We start from the raw sequence: 23,155 nt of genomic DNA on the forward strand, positions 1-23,155 counted from the left end.
TAGGAGATATTGTTCTCAGTGAGGGAAATAGAGTAATAAGTTGAACATTACATTAATGTATTATTCTCTGGTCGTTAATAACTTCTCTTTTACCAAGTATGATGTTAGTCTTTTATGAGGGGGACCTCTGTTATGTATCTGATGTGGGAAGTTTGTTTCTATAGTCTGGGATTGGTGCATTTTATAGATCTCTTCTCTGCAAAGATTGAAGCAGAATCATGCAATGATGCTCTCATTATAAAACATGTTTCCGGACCCCAAGCCTGTTTCTTGTATTGCTGGACTTCACAATTCTGCCTCCCCTGCACGTTAGACTGAAGTTCCTCTTGGACATTCACGAAGTTGAATCCACCACATACAAGACAATGGCAATCCAGACATCTCTTGGGAACGTAGCACCAACTCTGGGTAAACCTTTGAGTATTTCAGTTCTCTCTGTTTTGGAAACTTTATTAAACCCAAGAGGAAATAAGGACATGAAGGGTGGGGTAATTCATCAAGCAGCGATGAGCCCTACACATGACACTGCTCATCTAGGCTCCCTTTCCCACTGAAGCTCACATCAGATGATCTTTTTAGGTCCTACTTGGGCTTTCTGTGGCTCTAAGATTCTATATGTATAGTCTAAGCAAAGATATCCAACAAACTAGAAGGAAGAAAAGAAGGTGTGGTGAAGGTTTTCAAGGAAGCTCTCTGATATCAAAGGTCTCTGTCCTGTCAAGCTCTTCAGTGTTTAGTTACATAGACTCTGGCTCCTTCATTGACCACAGGTAGAAGTAACTTTCCCACACACCTGAGACATCATTCCTGCCTCATAGCTGTTTTCCAGAGCACACAAAAGAGACTGTTTGCCATCCACATACTTTATAAATGCAAGTTAATTCCCAATCACAACAGCTACAGGAAAGCTATTACCCCACACCAGTGCTTTTTCCCTTCTTTGAAACCCAGACAGCTCTCAGTTATCATCGATTCTGTGTTCAGGATTGTCTTTCACCTATGGAAACGAGCCACAGGCTTCATTTGTAAGTGCAAGACACCATTTGGTTTTCCTGGTGTGCTTTAGCATGAGCTGGGCATGGAATTGGGGTGTGATGCTTATCTCCAGGTGCAATTCCATTTATCACACCATTGAAGTAAACTGCACTTCAGATGAATGTAAAACACCACTTAAAAGGAGTAGGAGGAAGCCTGGATGGGCCCAAATTGTGCTTAACACTGGGTTGTCTCAGCCCATTTCATCATTCTGTATTATGAATTATACTGTCTACAATTCCTTCCTTTAAGTGAAATCTGTTTGCAGCTGTAGCCTGGGGAGGGATTCCCCTTGATATTCCAAGGTGCAGCTTGAGATCTTGATTCCCACCAGCTGCTTCTCTTTGAAAGGCACAAAGAAATGCAAGGAATGTTTTGAAACCTTTTTCTTGCTCTTTTTCAGCAAGCAAATGTAAAACTACACTTCCTCTTCCCACCCACCCCAGCAGCTTTACTAAAGAACTCTCAGGTAACAGGGAGGAATTTTATTGGGGCTGAGGGACAAGGTCAAGAACCTTGCAAGAAAAATACATCTCCATCAGTGACAAAAGTGATTGATAAGTGAATAAAGCTGATTGGTGTTTCCTGTGAGGAACAGATGCCTGGGATAATTCAGGGTCATTTCTTCCTACAGACTGGTGACTGCAAAGTGAAATGAAGTTTGAGGTTCCTTCCTCTCTTGGTTTCCTTGCAAGGCAGACGTGATGGAGAGGTCTATTTCTCATTAAATACTGTCATTGACTTTTGTGCAGGAACTGTGGAAGAACCTACATCAAATCATGAGGATTAGGGGAAAATCCCATTGGTTTAGTGCCCCCATAGCTTTCTCACTTGACATTGAACTGTTCAGATCCTAGATTATACAATTCTTTTATGTTGACAGTAGTTGACCAACCTCCTTCCGCCCTTGACCAGAGCTCCCTTCACCTCCTTGTTCCTCAGGCTGTAGATGAATGGATTGAGCATGGGGGTGACCACAATGTAGATGATGGAGACCACCTTATCCAGGCTCCTGTGGCTAGATTTAGGTTGTAGGTACATGAAGAATGCTGACCCATATAACAAGGCAACAGCTATCAAATGGGAGGCACAAGTCTGGAAGGCTCTGGCCCTGCTCTGTGCTGAGCACATCCTCAGCACTGTGCGGAGGATAGAGATGTAGGAGAGCAAAATGACCACACTTGTACCCACCACATTGATCGTGACAAAGGCAAAAATGACCATCTCACTGCTGTGGGTGTCAGAGCACATGAGCTTTAGAACAGGGACTGTGTCGCAGAAGAAGTGGTCAATGTGGTTGGGACCACAGAAGGAACCTCCAAATGTGCACCATGTATAGATGATGGCACTGAGGAAGGCGAATAGGTAGGATGATGCTACCAGCTGCCAGCAGACACGGCTGGAGATGATGGTCACGTAAAGCAGGGGGTGGCAGATAGCAACGTGCCGGTCGTAGGCCATCATGGCCAGGAGGTGACCCTCAGTAGTAGCAAAGAAAGCAAAGGAGAGGAACTGCATCATGCAGGCAGAGAAAGAAATGGTTTTCTCCTCTGATAACAGGTCTGCCAGCATCCTGGGGGAGACGACTGTGGAATAGCAGACATCAATGAAGGCAAAATGTGTGAGGAAGAAGTACATGGGGGTGTGGAGGCTGGGAGACACCCACACCAAGACGATAATGCCAACATTCCCCACCAAAGTGACAATGTAAATCAACAGAAACAAGACAAAAAGAGGGGTCTGTGCACATGGGCTGTCTGTAATTCCCAGCAAGATGAATTTAGTCTGGGTGTGATTTCCTCCCATGACCTGCTGAAGCAAAACGAATAAAAACATCACACTGATTGAAAATGGAGATTCACTTTTGGACCATATTACACTCCAATCAAGAAATAATATAACAGCCACGTTTTGGTGGGATTAATGTATTGCACTATATTTTCTAACCCAAAATTACATGGTTATTTTTTTCATTTCAGTATTTGAATAAGAACAGGAAGCATGTTGTAGCAACAAATGGCATTTTTGGTTTTCTATTGTCGGACACTTAAAATTACGGATTTCATCAGGCACGTGTGTTTTCAGGTTTGAGAAAAGAATCAGATCTTTATTCACTTTCAGTTTGGAGGCTATTTGTGTCAGAAGACACCTCGGAGCAACCTCATAGGAGCGCACATAAACCTGGGGCAAGAGAAAGTCCCAGTCCCAGTGAAATCCCAGCTTACACATGAATGATATACACATTTTGCTTTGGCTTTTAATTATCATTCCAGTCTTGAAATCACATTTATGAAACTATTTGATATCATTCAGAACAGATGACACTCACGTTGCTAAATTCATGATTTATACCTTTCTGAGTTCCAGCATGCTGAAGCATCCCCAACCGATGGGCATTTAGTTGCTTACTTGAAAGCTGAGTTGTTGTTCAAGCATGCTTGCTCCAAAGTCTGATTTGTTAGTGACTATATTCTGCTGACAATCTCAAATGTTGCATTTCTTTATAACAAAGTAAGATTCATCCTCATTTAACTCTTGAAGAAATCAGTGCAACTTGCTTTAGCTGCCTACGTAAAAGAGAAACACCCTGCATAAGCCATTGCTCCCTCTTATTATAAAGAAAACCCACTTTGATAAGGCTGTTTTCTGACACAGCTTTCCCAAAGAGGACACAAGGACATAAAGAAGAAGAAAGCCCACTGCCTAAATGCAGGTGAGGCTCTGCTTTGTCTTGGTGTTACCTCCTGTGCCTTCCTTCTGCCACCGAGTGATGGGAGCCAAGGGTTTATCCCCAACGCAGCAGAGAACATCTACGTGCGGGCATCACCTCTGTTAGGCTCCTGATGTGAAGAGAGGTGAGCTTCTTTCAGGCTCCAAGAGCTGAGCTTGTGGTGCTGGGGCTGTAAATACAGTTCCATGTGCTCTCCTGGGAGGAAGCCTCCAGGGCTGCTCATGCTTTACCAGAGGAAAACAAAGAGAAGGAAAAGCCAAGGGTGTGAAATCAACTCTGAAAGGCATTGTGGTGCTTGGGCATCTGAATGACAGGGCGTGGACGGGCCATCCCTGAGCACAGCTACACAGCAGCAGTGATGACCAGCTCATAGGATGCTTCTGACATACTTGTGGACCATGCAAAGGTTTTGGTGTGACCTTAGCAACAGAATGAGAATGTGTTTAGAGACATCTGAGATCTTGCAGAGGGTCCCCAACTGGTACATGAAGCACAAGTGACTCCATCTGTGGAGCTGCTGATGTCCCTCTGTGGACTCTGGAGAGCCCAGTTTTCCAGCCCCAGTGGGGTTATGCATATGTAGTGCCTGGATGTGCAACAGTTGAGCTGGTGACTCTGGGCTTCCACTGTCTTCAAGGGTGAGAAATGGGCATATTGAGGCAGTCATGAGTTGTTCAGGGTGAAGTAATAGGCCTTTATCTCTCTGAGCAGCCTCAGCTGGGACTCCATCCCCACCTATTTGCCCACCATTTCTTTTTAACCTCAGCCCAGGACATTGCTACTTTTTTGAGTTTTGCAGGAAGAGTTCTGGTTTCCAGTTTAGCAGGAGGTGTGCACAACTCTAGAATCCTTAGATGGAGACCTGTTTTTGCTCATGCATCTCTCTAGCAATTGCTGAACTTGACGCTGACCAGGTCTTTGCTTTGTCTTGTCTTGGCCTTGGACTGCTTCATCATCACCAACGTTTCTGATGCTCTGGAGTCTTGGCAGACCTTGGCCCAGATCTCTTTTCCTGCCCTCCTTCACTTGCTCAGGTACTGTGGGATGGTCCCTGCACACCATGGTGTTCCCATTCGGCTCTCTTTAAAGAGATTAAAGAGACAAAACCCTGTGGCTCTGCCCAGGCTCCTGCAGAGTAGAACCTATCACCCTCTGCACCCAACAGCGCAGCCAGTGCTCACTGCTCTGGCAGTCCCTCTCCATGCAGACCATATCCCTGCATGGGTAAAATAGGAGATAGTCTTCTCAGTGAAGGAAATAGAGCAAGAAATTGAACATTATTTTTAAGTGTTATTTTCTCATTATTAATCTATCCTCTCTTTCCAAATATGATGTTAGAATTATGGTCTTGAGTAAATGGGCAGCACTATGGTTTGGAAATGGGTTTCAAGTCTTAGTATAGACTCATAAATCTGTCCAGCGTGAGTGTTCCTCTAGTTTCAGATGCTGAGGTGTTATCTCTAAGAGATGCTTTTTCTCAATAACCTCACAGCAGTTTCTGTATTCTGGTGTATTCTGCCGTATTCTGCCTCCCAGAAGAAAACCCATCTCAAGGGCTGAGGAAGTAATAGCTCCGGATGTCTAACTTGTGAATTCACTAAAGAAATTCTCCAATTATGCCTGAAGGGGAGAGAAACCAAGATTGACATGGGGCGATGTGCCCAATGAGGCTGCTGGCAGCGTATCCCAGCTATTTAAGATGGCAAGTAATAAATAGCAAAGACAGGAGCCACTGGGAGATACACCCATGTATGGACACCCAACGCCAAGAGGAATTGAACAGAGGAGAAAAGGAGACTTGAAGGATTTAGTTCACTGAAGCTCTGATTTATAAAGCAAACCAAGAGGTGGGAAAATAAATTTTTTCTCAAGACAGAGATGATTCTGTGTAGTACAGCCATTGCAGATCCACACATTCTGTCCATGTCTGCATATGTCACTCTACTTGTAAGACCAGTTTTACATATTTTACTTAATTTGTATTCCTCTGTCATACGTATTTATATTTACACACATACCCACATATTACACATATAGGAACTTAGGGACAAAGTCAAGAGTCTTGCAAGGAAAATACATCTTTATCAGTGACAAAAGTGATAAATAAAATGAAGCTGTTTGGTGTTTCCTGTGAGGAAAAGAGGCCTGGGGTAATTCAGGGTCATTTCATCCTACAGGCTGGTGACTGCAAAGCGAAATGAAGTTTGAGGTTCCTCTCCTCTTGGTTTCCTTGCAAGACAGAAGTGATGGCGAGGTCTATTTCTCATTAAATACTGTCATTGACATTTGTGCAGGAACTGTGGAAGAACCTACATCAAATCATGAGGATTAGGGGAAAATCTTGTTGTTTTAGGGCCCCATAGGCTTTCTCACTTGAGATGGGCTGTTCATGTCCTGGATGATACCACTCTTTTATGTTACAAGCAGATGAACAACCTCCTCCCACACTTCACCAAAGCCCCCTTCACTTCCTTGTTCCTCAGGCTGTAGATGAATGGGTTGAGCATGGGGGTGACCACAGTGTAGATGATGGAGACCATCTTATCCAGGCTCCTGTGGCTAGATGGAGGTTGTAGGTACATGAAGAATGCTGTCCCAAAAAACAGGGCAACAGCCATCAAATGGGAGGCACAAGTCTGGAAGGCTCTGGCTCTGCTCTGTGCTGAGCACATCCTCAGCACTGTGCGGAGGATGGAGATGTAGGAGAGCAAAATGACCACGCTCGTACCCACCTCATTGATGGAGACGAAGGCAAAGATGGTCATCTCACTGCTGTGGGTGTCAGAGCACACGAGCTTTAGCAGAGGCACGGCGTCGCAGAAGAAGTGGTTGATGCGGTTGGGACCACAGAAGGAACCTCCAAACGTGCACCATGTGTAGATGATGGCACTGAGGAAGGCGAATAGGTAGGATGATGCTACCAGCTGCCAGCAGACACGGCTGGAGATGACGGTCATGTAAAGCAGGGGGTGGCAGATAGCAACGTGCCGGTCGTAGGCCATCATGGCCAGCAGGTGACACTCAATAGTAGCAAAGAAAGTTAAGGTGAAGAACTGCATCATGCAGGCAGAGAAAGAAATGGTTTTCCCCTCTGATGACAGGTCTGCCAGCATCCTGGGGGAGACGACTGTGGAATAGCAGACATCAATGAAGGCAAAATGGGTGAGGAAGAAGTACATGGGGGTGTGGAGGCTGGGAGACACCCGCACCAAGACGATAATGCCAACATTCCCCACCAAAGTGACAATGTAAATCAATAGAAACAAGACAAAAAGAGGGGTCTGTGCACATGGGCTGTCTGTAATTCCCAACAGGATGAATTTAGTCTGGGTGTGATTTCTTCCCATGACCTGCTGAGGCAAAAGGAAGAGAAACATCACACTGATTACAAGTAGAAATTCACTTTTGGACCATATTACACTCCAATCAATAAACAATTGAACTGCCATGTTTTGGTGGAGTTAATGTATTGTACTATATTTTCTAACCCAAAATGATATGATTTTTGATTTCCAGTTCAGCTATTCAAAAAAGAACCAGGACCGCGTTGAAGAAACAAATGGCATTTTTGTTTTTCTATTGTGGGACACTTAAAATTATGGATTTCATCAAGCACGTGTGTTTTCAGGTTTGAGAAAAGAATCACATCTTTATTCATTTTCAGTTTGGGGGCGATTTGTGTCGGAAGTCTCCTCAGAAGAACCTCACAGGAGCACACGTAAACCTGGAGCAAGAGAAAGTCCCAGTCCCAGTGAAATCCCAGCTTACACATGAATGACCACCAGACATTTACCTTGGCTTTTAATTATCATTCTAATCAACAAATCACATTTATGAAACTATTTGAGATCATTGAGAACAGATAACATTCACATTGGTAAATTCATGATTTTTAACTTTCTGAGTTCCAGCAAGCTGAGGCATCCTAAACCCATGGATATTAAGGTGCTTATTCGAAAGCCGAGTTGATGTTAAAACGTGCTGATTCCAAAGGCTAATTTGTTAGTGACTATATTCTGCTGACAATCTCAAATGTTGCATTTCTTTATAACAAAATAAGATTCATCCTCATTTAACTCTTGAAGAAATCAGTGCATCTTGCTTTAGCTGCCTGTGTAAAAGAGAAGCAACCTGTATCAGCCACTGCTCCCTCTTAGTATAAAGAAACCCACTTTGGTAAGGCTGTTTTCCGGCACAGCCTTACCAAAATGACACAAGGACATAAAGAAGAAGAAAGCCCACTGCCTAAATACAGATGAGGCTCTGCTTTGTCTTGGTGTTACCTCCTGTGCCTTCCCTCTGCCACCGAGTGATGGGAGCCAAGGGCTTATCCCCAACGCAACAGAGAACATCTACGTGCCGGCACCACCCCTGTTAAGCACCTGATGTGAAGAGAGGTGAGCTTCTTTCAGGCTCCAAGAGCTGAGCTTGTGGTGCTGGGGCTGTAAATACAGTTCCATGTGCTCTCCTGGGAGGAAGCCTCCAGGGCTGCTCATGCTTTACCAGAGGAAAACAAAGAGAAGGAAAAGCCAAGGGTGTGAAATCAACTCTGAAAGGCATTGTGGTGCTTGGGCATCTGAATGACATGGCGCTGATGAGCCATCCCTGAACACAGCTACACAGCAGCAGTGATGACCAGCTCATCGGATGCTTCTAACATAATTGTGGACCATGCAACGGTTTTGGTGTGACCTTGGCAACAGAATGAGAATGGGTTTAGAGACATTTCAGATCTTGCAGAGGGTTCCCAGGTGGTACATGAAGCAGCAGTGACTCCATCTGTGGAGCTGCTGATGTCCCTCTGTGGACACTTGAGAGCCCAGTTTTCCAGCCCCAGTGGGGTTATGCACATGTAGTGCCTGGATGTGCAACAGCTGAGCTGGTGACTCTGGGCTTCCACTGTCTTCAAGAGTGAGAAATGGGCATTTTCAGGCAGTGATTGTTTGTCCAGGGTAAACTTAGAGGCCTTTATCCCCCTGAGCAGGCTCAGCTGGGGCTTCATCCCCACCCTCTGCCTATTTGCCCCCCATCTCTATTTCAGCTCAGACCAGGGAGCTTAAGCTTTGTTACATGAGTTCTGGTTTCCAATTTAGCAGGAGTTTTACATATCTATGGCATTCTTTATGGTGATCTGGGCTAGATCATGGATGTGTTTAGCAATTGCTGGACTTGATGCTGACCAGGGGATTGACTTAGCTTGGTCTTGGATCTGCCTCGTCATCACCAACTTGCCTGATGCCCTGGAGTCTCGGCTGAACTTGGCCCAGGTCTCTCTTCCTGCCCTCCTGCTCTTGTTCAGGTACTGTGGGATGGTCCTTGCACACCATGGTGTTCCCTTTTGGCTCTCTTTAAAGAGATTAAAGAGGCAAACCCCTGTGGCACTGCCCAGGCTCCTGCAGAGTAGAACCCATCACCCTCTGCACCCAACAGCACAGCCAGTGCTCACTGCTCTGGCAGTCCCTCTCCATCCAGACCATGTCCCTGCATAGATAAAATAAGAGATATTCTTCTCACTGAGCGAAATAGGGTAGTAAGTTGGACGTTTTATTCCAGTACTATTCTCTGGTCATTAGCTCTTTCTCTTTTACCAAGTATGATATTAGATTTTTATGGAGAGGAGCTCTGTTATGTATCTGATGTGGGAAGTTTGTTTCTATAGTCAGGGGTTGGTGCATTTTCTAGATCCCTTCTCTGTAGAGATTGAAGCAGAATCATGCAACAATGCTCTCATTGTAAAATGTATTTCCAGAACCTCAAGCCTGTTTCTTGTATTGCTGGAATTCACAAATCTCCCTCCCTGTACGTTAGACTGAGGATCCTCTTGGCGGTTCCCTGAGTTGGATCCACCACATACAAGACGATGGCCATCCAGACCTCTCTTAGGAACATGACACCAACTCTGGGTAAACCTTTGGGTATTTCAGTTGTTTCTGCTTTGGAAACTTTATTAAACCCAAGAGGAAATAAGGACATCAGAGTGGCGTAACCCATCAAGCAGAGATGAGCCCTACACATGACACTTGTCATCTAGGCTCTGTTTCCCACAAAAGCTTGGACCAGATGATATTTTGAGGCTCAACTTGGGCTTTCTGTCGCACCATGATTCTATACGTATAGTCTAAGCAATGATATCCAACAAACTAGAAGGAAGAAAAGAAGGTGTGGTGAAGGTTTTCAAGGATGCTCTCCGAAATCAAAGGTCTCTGTCCTGCCAAGCATTTTAACATTTAATGGCGTCTATCCTGGCTCCTCCATTGGCCACAGGTAGAAACCACTTATCCCCCAGACCTAAGTCAACATCTTCTCTCTCGCTGCTCTTTGCAGAACACACAAAAGAGACTGTTCACCATCCATATAGTTTCCCTATGTAAGTAAATTCCCACTCACAACAGCTACAGGAAAGATATTTCCCCACACCAGTGTGTTTTGGCTTCTTTCAGACCCAGACAGCTCTCAGTTAACATCGCTTCTGTGTTCAGGATTGTCTTTCACCTATGGAAACGAGCCACAGGCTTCATTTGTAAGTGCAAGACACATTTGGTTTTCCTGGTGCTCTTAAGCATGGGCTGGGCATGGACATGGGATGTGGGTGCTTATCTCCAGGTGCAGTTCCATTTATCTCATCATTGAAGTAAACTGCACTCCAGATGAATGTAAAACACCACTTAAAATGAATGGGAGGAGCCCTGGATGTGCCCACATTGTCCTTAACACTGGGTGGTCTCAGCCCACTTCATCATCCTGTATTATGAATTATACTGTCTACAATTCCTTCCTTTAAGTGAAATCTGTTTGCAGCTGCAGCCTGGGGAGGGATTCTACTTGATGTTCCAAGGTGCAGCTTGAGATCTTGATTCCCACCAGCTTCTTCTCTTTGAAAGGCACAAACAAATGCAAGGAATCTGTCACTTTTTTTCAGCAAGCAAATTAAAACTACATTTCCTCTTCCCTCCCACCCCAGCAGCTTTAATAAAGAACTCGCAGGTAACAGAGAGGAATTTTATTGGAGCTGAGGGGCAAGGTCAAGAATCTTGCAAGAAAAATACATCTCCATCAGTGACAAAAGTGATTGATAAGTGAATAAAGCTGATTGGTGTTTCCTGTGAGGAAAAGAGGCCTGGGATAATTCAGGATCATTTCATCCTACAGGCTGGTGACTGCAAAGTGAAATGAAGTTTGAGGTTCCTTCCTCTCTTGGTTTCCTTGCAAGGCAGATGTGATGGTGGGGTCTATTCCTCATTAAATACTGTCATTGGCTCTTGTGCAGGAACTGTGGAAGAACCTACATCAAATCATGAGGATTAGGGGAAAATCCCATTGTTTTAGCACCCCATAGGCTTTCTCTCTTGACATCAACCATGCATGTCCTAGCTGCTAGAACTCTCTTATGTTGCCAGTGGTTGAACAACCTCCTCCAGTAATTGACCAGAGCCCCTTTCACTTCCTTGTTCCTCAGGCTGTAGATGAATGGGTTGAGCATGGGGGTGACCACGGCGTAGATGATGGATGCCACCTTATCCAGGCTGCTGTGGCTAGATGGAGGTTGTAGGTACATGAAGAATCCTGATCCAAAGAATAAGGCAACAGCCATCAAATGGGAAGCGCAGGTCTGAAAGGCTCTGGCCCTGCTCTGTGCTGAGCACATCCTCAGCACTGTGCAGAGGATAGAGATGTAGGAGAGAAAAATGACCACACTCATACCAACTACGTTGATGGTGAGGAAGGCAAAGATGACGATCTCGCTGCTGTGGGTGTCAGAGCACACGAGCTTTAGCACAGGGAAGATGTCGCAGAAGAAGTGGTCGATGCGGTTGGGACCGCAGAAAGAACCTCCAAATGTGCACCATGTGCAGATGGTAGCAGTGATGAAGGCAAATAGGTAGGATGATGCTACCAGCTGCCAGCAGACATGGCTGGAGATGACCGTGATGTAAAGCAGGGGGTGGCAGATAGCAATGTGCCGGTCATAGGCCATTATGGCCAGAAGGTGACACTCGGTAGTGCCAAAGAAAAGAAAAGTCAAGAACTGCATCATGCAGGCAGAGAAAGAAATGGTTTTCTCCTCTGATAACAGGTCTGCCAGCATCCTGGGGGAGATGACTGTGGAATAGCAGACATCAATGAAGGCAAAATGGGTGAGGAAGAAGTACATGGGGGTGTGGAGGCTGGGAGACACCCGCACCAAGAAGATAATGCCAACATTCCCCACCAAAGTGACAGTGTAAATCAGCATTAACAAGGCAAAAAGAGGGGCCTGCGCACATGGGCTGTCTGTAATTCCCACCAGGATGAATTTAGTCTGGGTGTGATTTCCTCCCATGATCAGGTTTAGCTGCTGAGGCAAAAGGAAGGAAAACATCAAACTCATTAAAAACAGAGATTCACTTTTGGACCATTTTTTACTGCAGTCATTGACCACTAGAACTGCCACATTTCAGTATGTTCTACTATATTTTCTAACCAAAATTATATATGTTTTATGATTTTTGGTTCTGGTTCTTAGGAAAGAACAGGGAGCACTTTGAAACAACACAAACGTCTTCTTTGGTTTTCTATGCTGGGACACTTAAAACTATGGAATTATTAAAGCACATGTGTTTTCAGATTAAAGAATCAGATCTTTATCCACTTTCAGTTTGAAGACAAGGTGTGTCAGAAGGCACCTCAGAGGATCCTCACAGGAACGTGTGTAAGCCTGGAGCAAGAGAAAGCCCCAGTCCCAGTGAAATCCCAGCTCACACATTAATATCCTCTAGACATTTTCCTTTGGATTTTAATTATCATTTCAGTCTTCAAAACACATTTATCAAAATATTTGAAATTATTCACAACAGATAAAATTCACTTTGGTAAATTCACGCTTTATACATTTTTGAGTACGCTAAAACATTCTAAACCCATGGACATTAAGCTGCTTACTTGAAAAGAAAGTTGATGTTAAAACGTGCTGATTCCAAAGGCTGATTTGTGAGTGACAACGTTCTGCTGACAATCTCAAATGTTGCATTTCTTTATAAGAAAACAAGATTCATCCTCATTTAACTCTTGAAGAAGTCGGTGCATCTTGCTTTAGCTGCCTACGTAAAAGAGAAACAACCTGCATAGGCCACTGCTCGCTCTTATTATAAAGAAAACCCACTTTGGTAAGGCTGTTTTCTGACACAGCTTTCCCAAAGAGGACACGAGGACATAAAGAAGATGAAAGCCCACTGCCTAAAAGCAAGTGAGGCTCTGCTTTGTCTTGGTGTTACCTCCTGTGCCTTCCCTCTGCCACCGAGTGATGGGAGCCAAGGGCTTATCCCCAACGCAACAGAGAACATCTACATGCGGGCATCACCTCTGTTAAGCATCTGATGTGAAGGGGGGTGAGCTCCTTCCAGGCTCCAAGAGCTGAGCTTGTGGTGCTGGGGCTGTAAATACAGTTCCATGTGCTCTCCTGGGAGGAAGCCTCCAGGGCTGCTCATGCTTTACCAGAGGAAAACAAAGAGAAGGAAAAGCCAAGGGTGTGAATTCAACTCTGAAAGGCATTGTGGTGCTTGGGCATCTGAATGACAGGGTGTGGATGAGCCACCCCTGAGCACAGCTACACAGCAGCAGTGATGACCATTTCATAAGATGTTTCTGACATACTTGTGGACCACACAAGGGTTTTGGCCTGACCTTGGCAACAGAATGAGAATGGGTTTAGAGACATTTGAGGTGTTGCAGAGAGGGTCCCCAAGTGGTACATGAAGCACAAGTGACTCCACCTGTGGAGCTGCTGATGTCCCTCTATGGACACTTGAGAGCCCAGTTTTCCAGCCCCAGTGGGGTTATGCACATGTAGTGCCTGGATGTGCAGCAGCTGAGCTGGTGACTCTGGGCTTCCACTGTCTTCAAGAGTGAGAAATGGGTATTTTCAAGCAGTGATTGTTTGTCCAGGGTAAACTTAGAGGCCTTTATCCCCCTGAGCAGGCTCAGCTGGGGCTTCATCCCCACCCTCTGCCTATTTGCCCCCATCTCTACTTAAGCTCAGACCAGGGAGCTTGAGCTTTGTTATAGAAGTTCTGGTTTTCAGTTTAGCATGAGGTTTGCACATATCTGGAATCCTGTGATGATGACCTAGGCTTGCTCATGGACCCTCTTAGCAATTGCTGGACCTGACCCTGATCCAGGGATTGACTTGATCTGACTCCGTCTGGTCTTGGACCTGTCTTATCATCACCAACGTTCCTGATGTTTTGGAGTCTTGGCTGAACTTGGCCCAGGTCTCTCTTCCTGACCTACTTCTCTTGCTCAGGTACTGTGGGATGGTCCCTGCACACTATTGTGTTCCCATTAGGTTCTGTTTAAAGAGATGAAAGAGACAAACCCCTGTGGCACTGCCCAGGCTCCTGCAGAGTAGAACCCATCACCCTCTGCACCCAACAGTCCAGCCAGTGCTCACTGCTCTGGCAGTCCCTCGCCATCTAGACCATGTCCCTGCACTGATAAAGTAGGAGATATTGTTCTCAGTGAGGGAAATAGAGTAATAAGTTGAACATTACATTAATGTATTATTCTCTGGTCGTTAATAACTTCTCTTTTACCAAGTATGATGTTAGTCTTTTATGAGGGGGACCTCTGTTATGTATCTGATGTGGGAAGTTTGTTTCTATAGTCAGGGATTGGTGCATTTTATAGATCCCTTCTCTGCAAAGATTGAAGCAGAATCATGCAACGGTGCTCTCATTATAAAACGTGTTTCCGGACCCCAAGCCTGTTTCTTGTATTGCTGGACTTCACAATTCTGCCTCCCCTGCACGTTAGACTGAAGTTCCTCTTGGACATTCACGAAGTTGAATCTACCACATACAAGACAATGGCAATCCAGACCTCTCTTGGGAACGTAGCACCAACTCTGGGTAAACCTTTGAGTATTTCAGTTCTCTCTGTTTTGGAAACTTTATTAAACCCAAGAGGAAATAAGGACATGAAGGGTGGGGTAATTCATCAAGCAGCGATGAGCCCTACACATGACACTGCTCATCTAGGCTCCCTTTCCCACTGAAGCTCACATCAGATGATCTTTTTAGGTCCTACTTGGGCTTTCTGTGGCTCTAAGATTCTATATGTATAGTCTAAGCAAAGATATCCAACAAACTAGAAGGAAGAAAAGCAGGTGTGGTGAAGGTTTTCAAGGAAGCTCTCTGATATCAAAGGTCTCTGTCCTGTCAAGCTCTTCAGCATTTAGTTACATCGACTTTGGCTCCTTCATTGACCACAGGTAGAAGTAACTTTCCCACACACCTGAGACATCATTCCTGCCTCATAGCTGTTTTCCAGAGCACACAAAAGAGACCGTTTGCCATCCACATACTTTATAAATGCAAGTTAATTCCCAATCACAACAGCTACAGGAAAGCTATTACCCCACACCAGTGTGTTTTGACTTCTTTGAAACCCAGACAGCTCTCAGTTAACATCGATTCTGTGTTCAGGATTGTCTTTCACCTATGGAAACGAGCCACAGGCTTCATTTCTAAGTGCAAGACACCATTTGGTTTTCCTGGTGTGCTTTGGCATGAGCTGGGCATGGAACTGGGGTGTGATGCTTATCTCCAGGTGCAATTCCATTTATCACACCATTGAAGTAAACTGCACTCCTGTCCTGGGTTCAGCTATAGCAGTCATTTTTCTCCTGCTTAGTAGCTGGTGCAGTGCTGTGTTTTTTAACTTTCAGCCTGGGAACAACGCTGATAACACCGATGTTTTTAGTTGTTGCTAAGTAATGTTTATTCCAACCAAGGACTTTCTCAGTCTCATGCTTTGCCAGGGAGGAGGGGAAGCCGGGAGGAAGCAGAGACAGGACACCTGACCCAAACTAGCCAAAGGGGTATTCCATACCACAGCACGTCATGCCCAGTATATAAACCGGGGGGAGTTACCCGGAAGGCCAAGATCACTGCTCGGGTCGGGCTGGGTATCGGTCGGCGGGTGGTGAGCAATTGTATCCTCTCCCCTTGTTATTTCACTAATCGTTATTATCATTGGTGGTAGCAGTAGTGGTTTTGTGTTATACCTTAGTTGCATGACTGCTCTTATCTCAACCCGTGGGAGTTACACTCTTCCCATTCTCCTCCCCATCCCTCCGGGAGCGGGGGGAGGAAGAAGGGGGTGGGGGGGAGTGAGCGAGCGGCTGTGTGGTTCTGAGTTACCGGCTGGGCTCAAACCACGACAACTCCAGATGAATGTAAAACACCACTTAAAAGGAGTAGGAGGAAGCCTGGATGGGCCCAAATTGTGCTTAACACTGGGTGGTCTCAGCCCATTTCATCATCCTGTATTATGAATTATACTGTCTACAATTCCTTCCTTTAAGTGAAATCTGTTTGCAGCTGTAGCCTGGGGAGGGATTCCCCTTGATATTCCAAGGTGCAGCTTGAGATCTTGATTCCCACCAGCTTCTTCTCTTTGAAAGGCACAAAGAAATGCAAGGAATGTTTTGAAACCTTTTTCTTGCTCTTTTTCAGGAAGCAAATGTAAAACTACACTTAGTCTTCCCTCCCACCCCAGCAGCTTTACTAAAGAACTCACAGGTAACGGGGAAGAATTTTATTGGAGCTGAGGGACAAGTTCAAGAATCTTGCAAGAAAAATACATATTTGTCAGTGAGAAAAGTGATAAATGAATAAAACTGATTGGTGTTTCCTGTGAGGAAAAGAGGCCTGGGATAATTCAGGGTCATTTCTTCCTACAGACTGGTGACTGCAAAGTGAAATGAAGTTTGAGGTTCCTGCTCCTTGTGGTTTCCTTGCAAGGCAGATGTGATGGTGGGGTCTATTCCTCATTAAATACTGTCATTGACTTTTGTGCAGGAACCGTGGAAGAGCCTACATCAAATCATGAGGATTAGGGGAAAATCCCATTGGTTTAGTGCCCCATAGGCTTTCTCACTTGACATTAAACTGTTCAGATCCTAGATGATACAATTCTTTTATGTTGACAGCAGTTGAACAACCTCCTTCTGCACTTGACCAGAGCTCCCTTCACCTCCTTGTTCCTCAGGCTGTAGATGAATGGGTTGAGCATGGGGGTGACCACAATGTAGATGATGGATGCCAGCTTATCCAGGCTCCTGTGGCTAGATTTAGGTTGTAGGTACATGAAGAATGCTGACCCATATAACAAGGCAACAGCTGTCAAATGGGAGGCACAAGTTTGGAAGGCTCTGGCCCTGCTCTGTGCTGAGCACATCCTCAGCACTGTGTGGAGGATAGAGATGTAGGAGAGCAAAATGATCACGCTCGTACCCACCACATTGATGGTGACGAAGGCAAAAATGACCATCTCACTGGTGTGGGTGTCAGAGCACACGAGCTTTAGCACAGGAACTTCATCACAGAAGAAGTGGTCGATGCGGTTGGGACCACAGAAGGAACCTCCAAACGTGCACCATGTGCAGATGATGGCACTGAGGAAGGCGAATAGGTAGGATGATGCTACCAGCTGCCAGCAGACGCGGCTGGAGATGATGGTCACATAAAGCAGGGGATGGCAGATAGCAACGTGCCGGTCGTAGGCCATCATGGCCAGCAGGTGACTCTCAATAACACCAAAGAAAGCAAAGGAGAGGAACTGCATCATGCAGGCAGAGAAAGAAATGGTTTTCTCCTCTGACAACAGGTCTGCCAGCATCCTGGGGGAGATGACTGTGGAATAGCAGATGTCAGTGAAGGCAAAATGGGTGAGGAAGAAGTACATGGGGGTGTGGAGGCTGGGAGACACCCGCACCAAGAAGATAATGCCAACATTCCCCACCAAAGTGACAATGTAAATCAATAGAAACAAGACAAAAGAGTGGTTTTCCTGGTGTGCTTTAGCATGAGCTGGGCATGGACATGGGATGTGGGTGCTTATCTCCAGGTGCAATTCCATTTATCACACCATTGAAGTAAACTGCACTTCAGATGAATGTAAAACACCACTTAAAAGGAGTAGGAGGAAGCCTGGATGGGCCCAAATTGTCCTTAACACTAGGTGGTCTCTAGCCCACTTCATCATTCTGTATTATGAATTATATTGTCTACAATTCCTTCCTCTAAGTGAAATCTGTTTGCAGCTGCAGCCTGGGGAGGGATTCCCCTTGATATTCCAAGGTGCAGCTTGAGATCTTGATTCCCACCAGCTGCTTCTCTTTGAAAGGCACAAAGAAATGCAAGGAATGTTTTGAAACCTTTTTCTTGCTCTTTTTCAGGAAGCAAATGTAAAACTACACTTAATCTTCCCTCCCACCCCAGCAGCTTTTCTAAAGAACTCGCAGGTAACAGGGAGGAATTTTGTTAGAGCTGAGGGACAAGGTCAAGAACCTTGCAAGAAAAATACATCTCCATCAGTGACAAAAGTGATTGATAAGTGAATAAAGCTGATTGGTGTTTCCTGTGAGGAAAAGAGGCCTGGGATAATTCAGGGTCATTTCTTCCTACAGGCTGGTGACTGCAAAGTGAAATGAAGTTTGAGGTTCCTTCCTCTCTTGGTTTCCTTGCAAGGCAGATGTGATGGTGGGGTCTAGTTCTCATTAAATACTGTCATTGACTTTTGTGCAGGAACTGTGGAAGAACCTACATCAAATCATGAGGATTAGGGAAGTCCCATTTTTTTAGTGCCCCATAGGCTTTCTCTCTTGACATCAGCTGTGCATGTCCTAGATGCTAGAACTCTTTTATGTAGCAAGTGGTTGAACAACCTCCTTCTACAGTTAACCAGAGCTCCCTTCACCTCCTTGTTCCTCAGGCTGTAGATGAATGGGTTGAGCATAGGGGTGACTATGGTGTAGAAGATGGAGGCCACCTTATCCAGGCTCCTGTGGCTAGATGAAGGTTGTAGGTACATGAAGAACGTTGCACCATAGAATAAGGCAACAGCTGTCAAATGGGAGCTGCAGGTCTGGAAGGCTCTGGCCCTGCTCTGTGCTGAGCACATCCTCAGCACTGTGCGGAGGATAGAGATGTAGGAGAGCAAAATGACCACGCTTGTACTCACCTTGTTGACAGTGACGAAGGCAAAAATGACCATCTCGCTGGTGTGGGTGTCAGAGCACACGAGCTTCAGCACAGGGAAGATGTCGCAGAAGAAGTGGTCGATGCGGTTGGGACCACAGAAGGAACCTCCAAATGTGCACCATGTGTAGGTGATGGCACTGAGAATGGTGAATAGGTAGGATGATGCTACCAGCTGCCAGCAGACGCGGCTGGAGATGATGGTCACGTAAAGCAGGGGGTGGCAGATAGCAAAGTGCCGGTCATAGGCCATCATGGCCAGCAGGTGACACTCAATAGTAACAAAGGTGGCAAAGGAGATGAACTGCATCATGCAGCCAAAGAAAGAAATGGTTTTCTCCTCTGATAACAGGTCTGCCAGCATCCTGGGGGAGATGACTGTGGAATAGCAGATGTCAGTGAAGGCAAAATGGGTGAGGAAGAAGTACATGGGGGTGTGGAGGCTGGGAGATACTCGCACCAAGACGATAATGCCAACATTCCCCACCAAAGTGACAGTGTAAATCAGTATTAACAAGACAAAAAGAGGGGTCTGCACACATGGGCTGTCTGTAATTCCCACCAGGATGAATTTAGTCTGGGTGTGATTTCCTCCCATGATCAGGTTTAGCTGCTGAGGCAAAAGGAAAGAAAACATCAAACTCATTAGAAACAGAGATTCACTTTTGGATCATTTTTTACTGCAAACATTGACCACTAGAACTGCCACATTTTAGTATTTTCTACTATATTTTCTAACCAAAATTATATATGTTTTATGATTTTTCCTTCTGGTTCCTAGAAATGAACAGGGAGCGCTTTGAAAAAACACAAATGTCTTATTTGGTTTTCTATGCTGGGACACTTAAAACTATGGAATTATTAAAGCACGTGTGCTTTCAGATTAAAGAAAAGAACCATATATTTATCCACTTTCGGTTTGAAGACACGGTGTGTTAGAAGGCACCTCAGAGGATCCTCACAGGTACGTATGTAAACCTGGAGCAAGAGAAAGTCCCAGTCCCAGTGAAATCCCAACTCACACATTAATATCCTCTAGACATTTTCCTTTGGATTTTAATTATCATTTCAGTCTTCAAATCACATTTATCAAAATATTTGAAATTATTCACAAGAGATAAAATTCACTTTGGTAAATTCATGATTTATGCATTTTTGAGTACGCTAAAACATTCTAAACCCATGGACATTAAGTTGCTTACTTGAAAACTCAGATGATCTTAAAACGTGGTGATTCCAAAGGCTGATTTGTTAGTGACTACGTTCTGCTGACAATCTCAAATGTTGCATTTCTTTATAAGAAAACAAGATTCATCCTCATTTAGCTCTTGAATAAACCAGGGCAACTTGCTTTAGCTGCCTATGTGAAAGAAAAACAACCTGCATAAGCAACTACTCTCTCTTATTGTAAAGATAACCACTTTGGTAAGGCTATTTTCTGACACAGCTTTCCCAAAGAGGACACAAGGACATAAAGAAGAAGAAAGCCCACTGCCTAAATGCAGGTGAGGCTCTGCTTTGTCTTGGTGTTACCTCCTGTGCTTTCCCTCTGCCACTGAGTGATGGGAGCCAAGGGTTTGTCCCCAACGCAGCAGAGAACATCTACACGCCAGCATCACCTCTGTTAAGCATCTGATGTGAAGAGGGGTGAGCTTCTACCAGGCTCCAAGAGCTGAGCTTGTGGTGCTGGGGCTGTAAATATAGTTCCATGTGCTCTCCTGGGAGGAAGCCTCCAGGGCTGCTCATGCTTTACCAGAGGAAAACAAAGAGAAGGAAAAGCCAAGAGTGTGAAATCAACTCTGAAAGGAATTGTGGTGCTTGGGCATCTGAATGACAGGGTATGGATGAGCCATCCCTGAGCACAGCTACACAGCAGCAGTGATGACCAGCTCATAGGATGCTTCTGACATGCTTGTGGACCATACAAGGGTTTCGGCCTGACCTTGGCAACAGAATGAGAATGGGTTTAGAGACATTTCAGATCTTGCAGAGGGTCCCCAAGTGGTACATGAAGCACAAGTGACTCCACCTGTGGAGCTGCTGATGTCCCTCTGTGGACACTTGAGAGCCCAGTTTTCCAGCCCCAGTGGGGTTATGCACATGTAGTGCCTGGATGTGCAACAGGTGAGCTGGTGACTCTGGGCTTCCACTGTCTTCAAGGGTGAGAAATGGGCATTTTCAAGCAGTGATTGTTTGTCCAGGGTAAACCAAGAGGCCTTTATCTCCCTGAGCAGGCTCAGCTGGGGCTTCATCCCCACCCTCTGCCTATTTGACCCCCATCTCTATTTAAGCTCAGACCAGGGAGCTTGAGCTTTGTTATAGAAGTTCTGGTTTTCAGTTTAGCATGAGGTTTGCACGTATCTGGAATCCTTTGATGATGACGTAGGCTTGCTCATGGACCTTCCTAGGAATTGCTGGACCTGACCCTGATCCAGGGATTGACTTGATCTGACTCAGTCCGGTCTTAGATATGTCTTGTCATCACCAACGTTCCTGATGTTTTGGAGTCTTGGCTGAACTTGGCCCAGGTCTCTCTTCCTGACCTACTTCTCTTGCTCAGGTACTGTGGGATGGTCCCTGCACACTATTGTGTTCCCATTAGGTTCTGTTTAAAGAGATGAAAGAGACAAACCCCTGTGGCACTGCCCAGGCTCCTGCAGAGTAGAAACCATCACCCTCTGCACCCAACAGCCCAGCCAGTGCTCACTGCTCTGGCAGTCCCTCGCCATCCAGACCATGTCCCTGCATGGGTAAAGTAGGAGATATTGTTCTCAGTGAGGGAAATAGAGTAATAAGTTGAACATTACATTAATGTATTATTCTCTGGTCATTAATGACTTCTCCTTTACCAGGTATGATGTTAGTCTTTTATGATGGGGACCTCATGTAAGTATTTGGTATTTGATGCCAGAAGTTTGTGTTTACAGTCAGGGGTTGGTGCATTTTGTAGATCCCTTCTCTGCAAAGATTGAAGCAGAATCATGCAACGGTGCTCTCATTATAAAACGTATTTCTGGAACGTCAAGCCTGTTACTTCTATTGCTGGAATTCACAAATCTGCCTCCCCTGCACATTAGACTGAGGTTCCTCTTGGACGTTCATGAAGTTGAATCCACCACATACAAGACAACGGGAATCCAGACATCTCTTGGGAACGTAGCACCAACTCTAGGTAAACCTTTGAGTATTTCAGTTCTCTCTGTTTTGGAAACTTTATTAAACCCAAGAGGAAATAAGGACATGAAGAGTGGGGTAATTCATCAAGCAGTGATGAGCCCTTCACATGACACTGCTCATCTAGGCTCCCTTTCCCACTGAAGCTCACATCAGATGATCTTTTTAGGTCCTACTTGGGCTTTCTGTGGCTCTAAGATTCTATATGTATAGTCTAAGCAAAGATATCCAACAAACTAGAAGGAAGAAAAGAAGGTGTGGTGAAGGTTTTCAAGGAAGCTCTCTGATATCAAAGGTCTCTGTCCTGTCAAGCTCTTCAGCATTTAGTTACATAGACTCTGGCTCCTTCATTGACCACAGGTAGAAGTAACTTTCCCACACACCTGAGACATCATTCCTGCCTCATAGCTGTTTTCCAGAGCACACAAAAGAGACTGTTCGCCATCCATATACTTTATAAATGCAAGTTAATTCCCAATCACAACAGCTACAGGAAAGATATTACCCCACACCAGTGTGTTTTGCCTTCTTTCAGACCCAGACAGCTCTCAGTTAACATCGATTCTGTGTTCAGGATTGTCTTTCACCTATGGAAACGAGCCACAGGCTTCATTTGTAAGTGCAAGACACCATTTGGTTTTCCTGGTGTGCTTTAGCCTGAGCTGGGCATGGACATGGGATGTGGGTGCTTATCTCCAGGTGCAATTCCATTTATCACACCATTGAAGTAAACTGCACTTCAGATGAATGTAAAACACCACTTAAAATGAATGGGAGGAGCCCTGGATGTGCCCACATTGTCCTTAACACTGGGTGGTCTCAGCCCACTTCATCATCCTGTATAATGAATTATACTGTCTACAATTCCTTCCTTTAAGTGAAATCTGTTTGCAGCTGCAGCCTGGGGAGGGATTCCCCTTGATATTCCAAGGTGCAGCTTGAGATCTTGATTCCCACCAGCTGCTTCTCTTTGAAAGGCACAAAGAAATGCAAGGAATGTTTTGAAACCTTTTCCTTGCTCTTTTTCAGGAAGCAAATGTAAAACTACACTTCCTCTTCCCACCCACCCCAGCAGCTTTACTAAAGAACTCGCAGGTAACAGGGAGGAATTTTATTGGAGCTGATGGACAAGGTCAAGAACCTTGCAAGAAAAATACATCTCCATCAGTGACAAAAGTGATTGATAAGTGAATAAAGC

The 23,155-nt window shown here is 45.1% G+C and overlaps 4 protein-coding genes across 4 annotated transcripts in view; 1 reads left to right on the forward strand and 3 right to left on the reverse strand.

Moving 5' to 3' along the window:
* Positions 1 to 23,155, forward strand: part of LOC115607741 (olfactory receptor 5F1-like) — a 133,869-nt gene that overhangs the window by 99,266 nt on the left and 11,448 nt on the right. The window lies entirely within an intron of this gene.
* Positions 6,184 to 7,131, reverse strand: LOC115607012 (olfactory receptor 1020). The gene has a single exon (XM_030483731.1). The coding sequence runs from the start codon at positions 7,111 to 7,113 to the stop codon at positions 6,184 to 6,186; it is 930 nt and encodes a 309-aa protein (XP_030339591.1). The 5' UTR covers positions 7,114 to 7,131.
* LOC115607672 (olfactory receptor 1020-like) lies at positions 11,049 to 12,086 on the reverse strand. Its single transcript, XM_030485232.1, has one exon. It carries the CDS (start codon positions 12,084 to 12,086, stop codon positions 11,049 to 11,051), a length of 1,038 nt encoding a protein of 345 aa, XP_030341092.1.
* Positions 18,365 to 19,381, reverse strand: LOC115607673 (olfactory receptor 1038-like). The gene has a single exon (XM_030485233.1). The coding sequence runs from the start codon at positions 19,379 to 19,381 to the stop codon at positions 18,365 to 18,367; it is 1,017 nt and encodes a 338-aa protein (XP_030341093.1).

The sequence above is a fragment of the Strigops habroptila genome, chromosome 4 (genome assembly GCF_004027225.2).
Source record: "Strigops habroptila isolate Jane chromosome 4, bStrHab1.2.pri, whole genome shotgun sequence".
In the NCBI taxonomy this organism is placed as follows: domain Eukaryota; kingdom Metazoa; phylum Chordata; class Aves; order Psittaciformes; family Psittacidae; genus Strigops; species Strigops habroptila.

Excerpts from the sequence above, each read along its gene's own strand:
- LOC115607673 (XM_030485233.1), bottom strand. The coding sequence starts at position 19,381 with ATGGGAGGAAATCACACCCAGACTAAATTCATCCTGGTGGGAATTACA.
- LOC115607012 (XM_030483731.1), bottom strand. The coding sequence starts at position 7,113 with ATGGGAAGAAATCACACCCAGACTAAATTCATCCTGTTGGGAATTACA.
- LOC115607672 (XM_030485232.1), bottom strand. The coding sequence starts at position 12,086 with ATGGGAGGAAATCACACCCAGACTAAATTCATCCTGGTGGGAATTACA.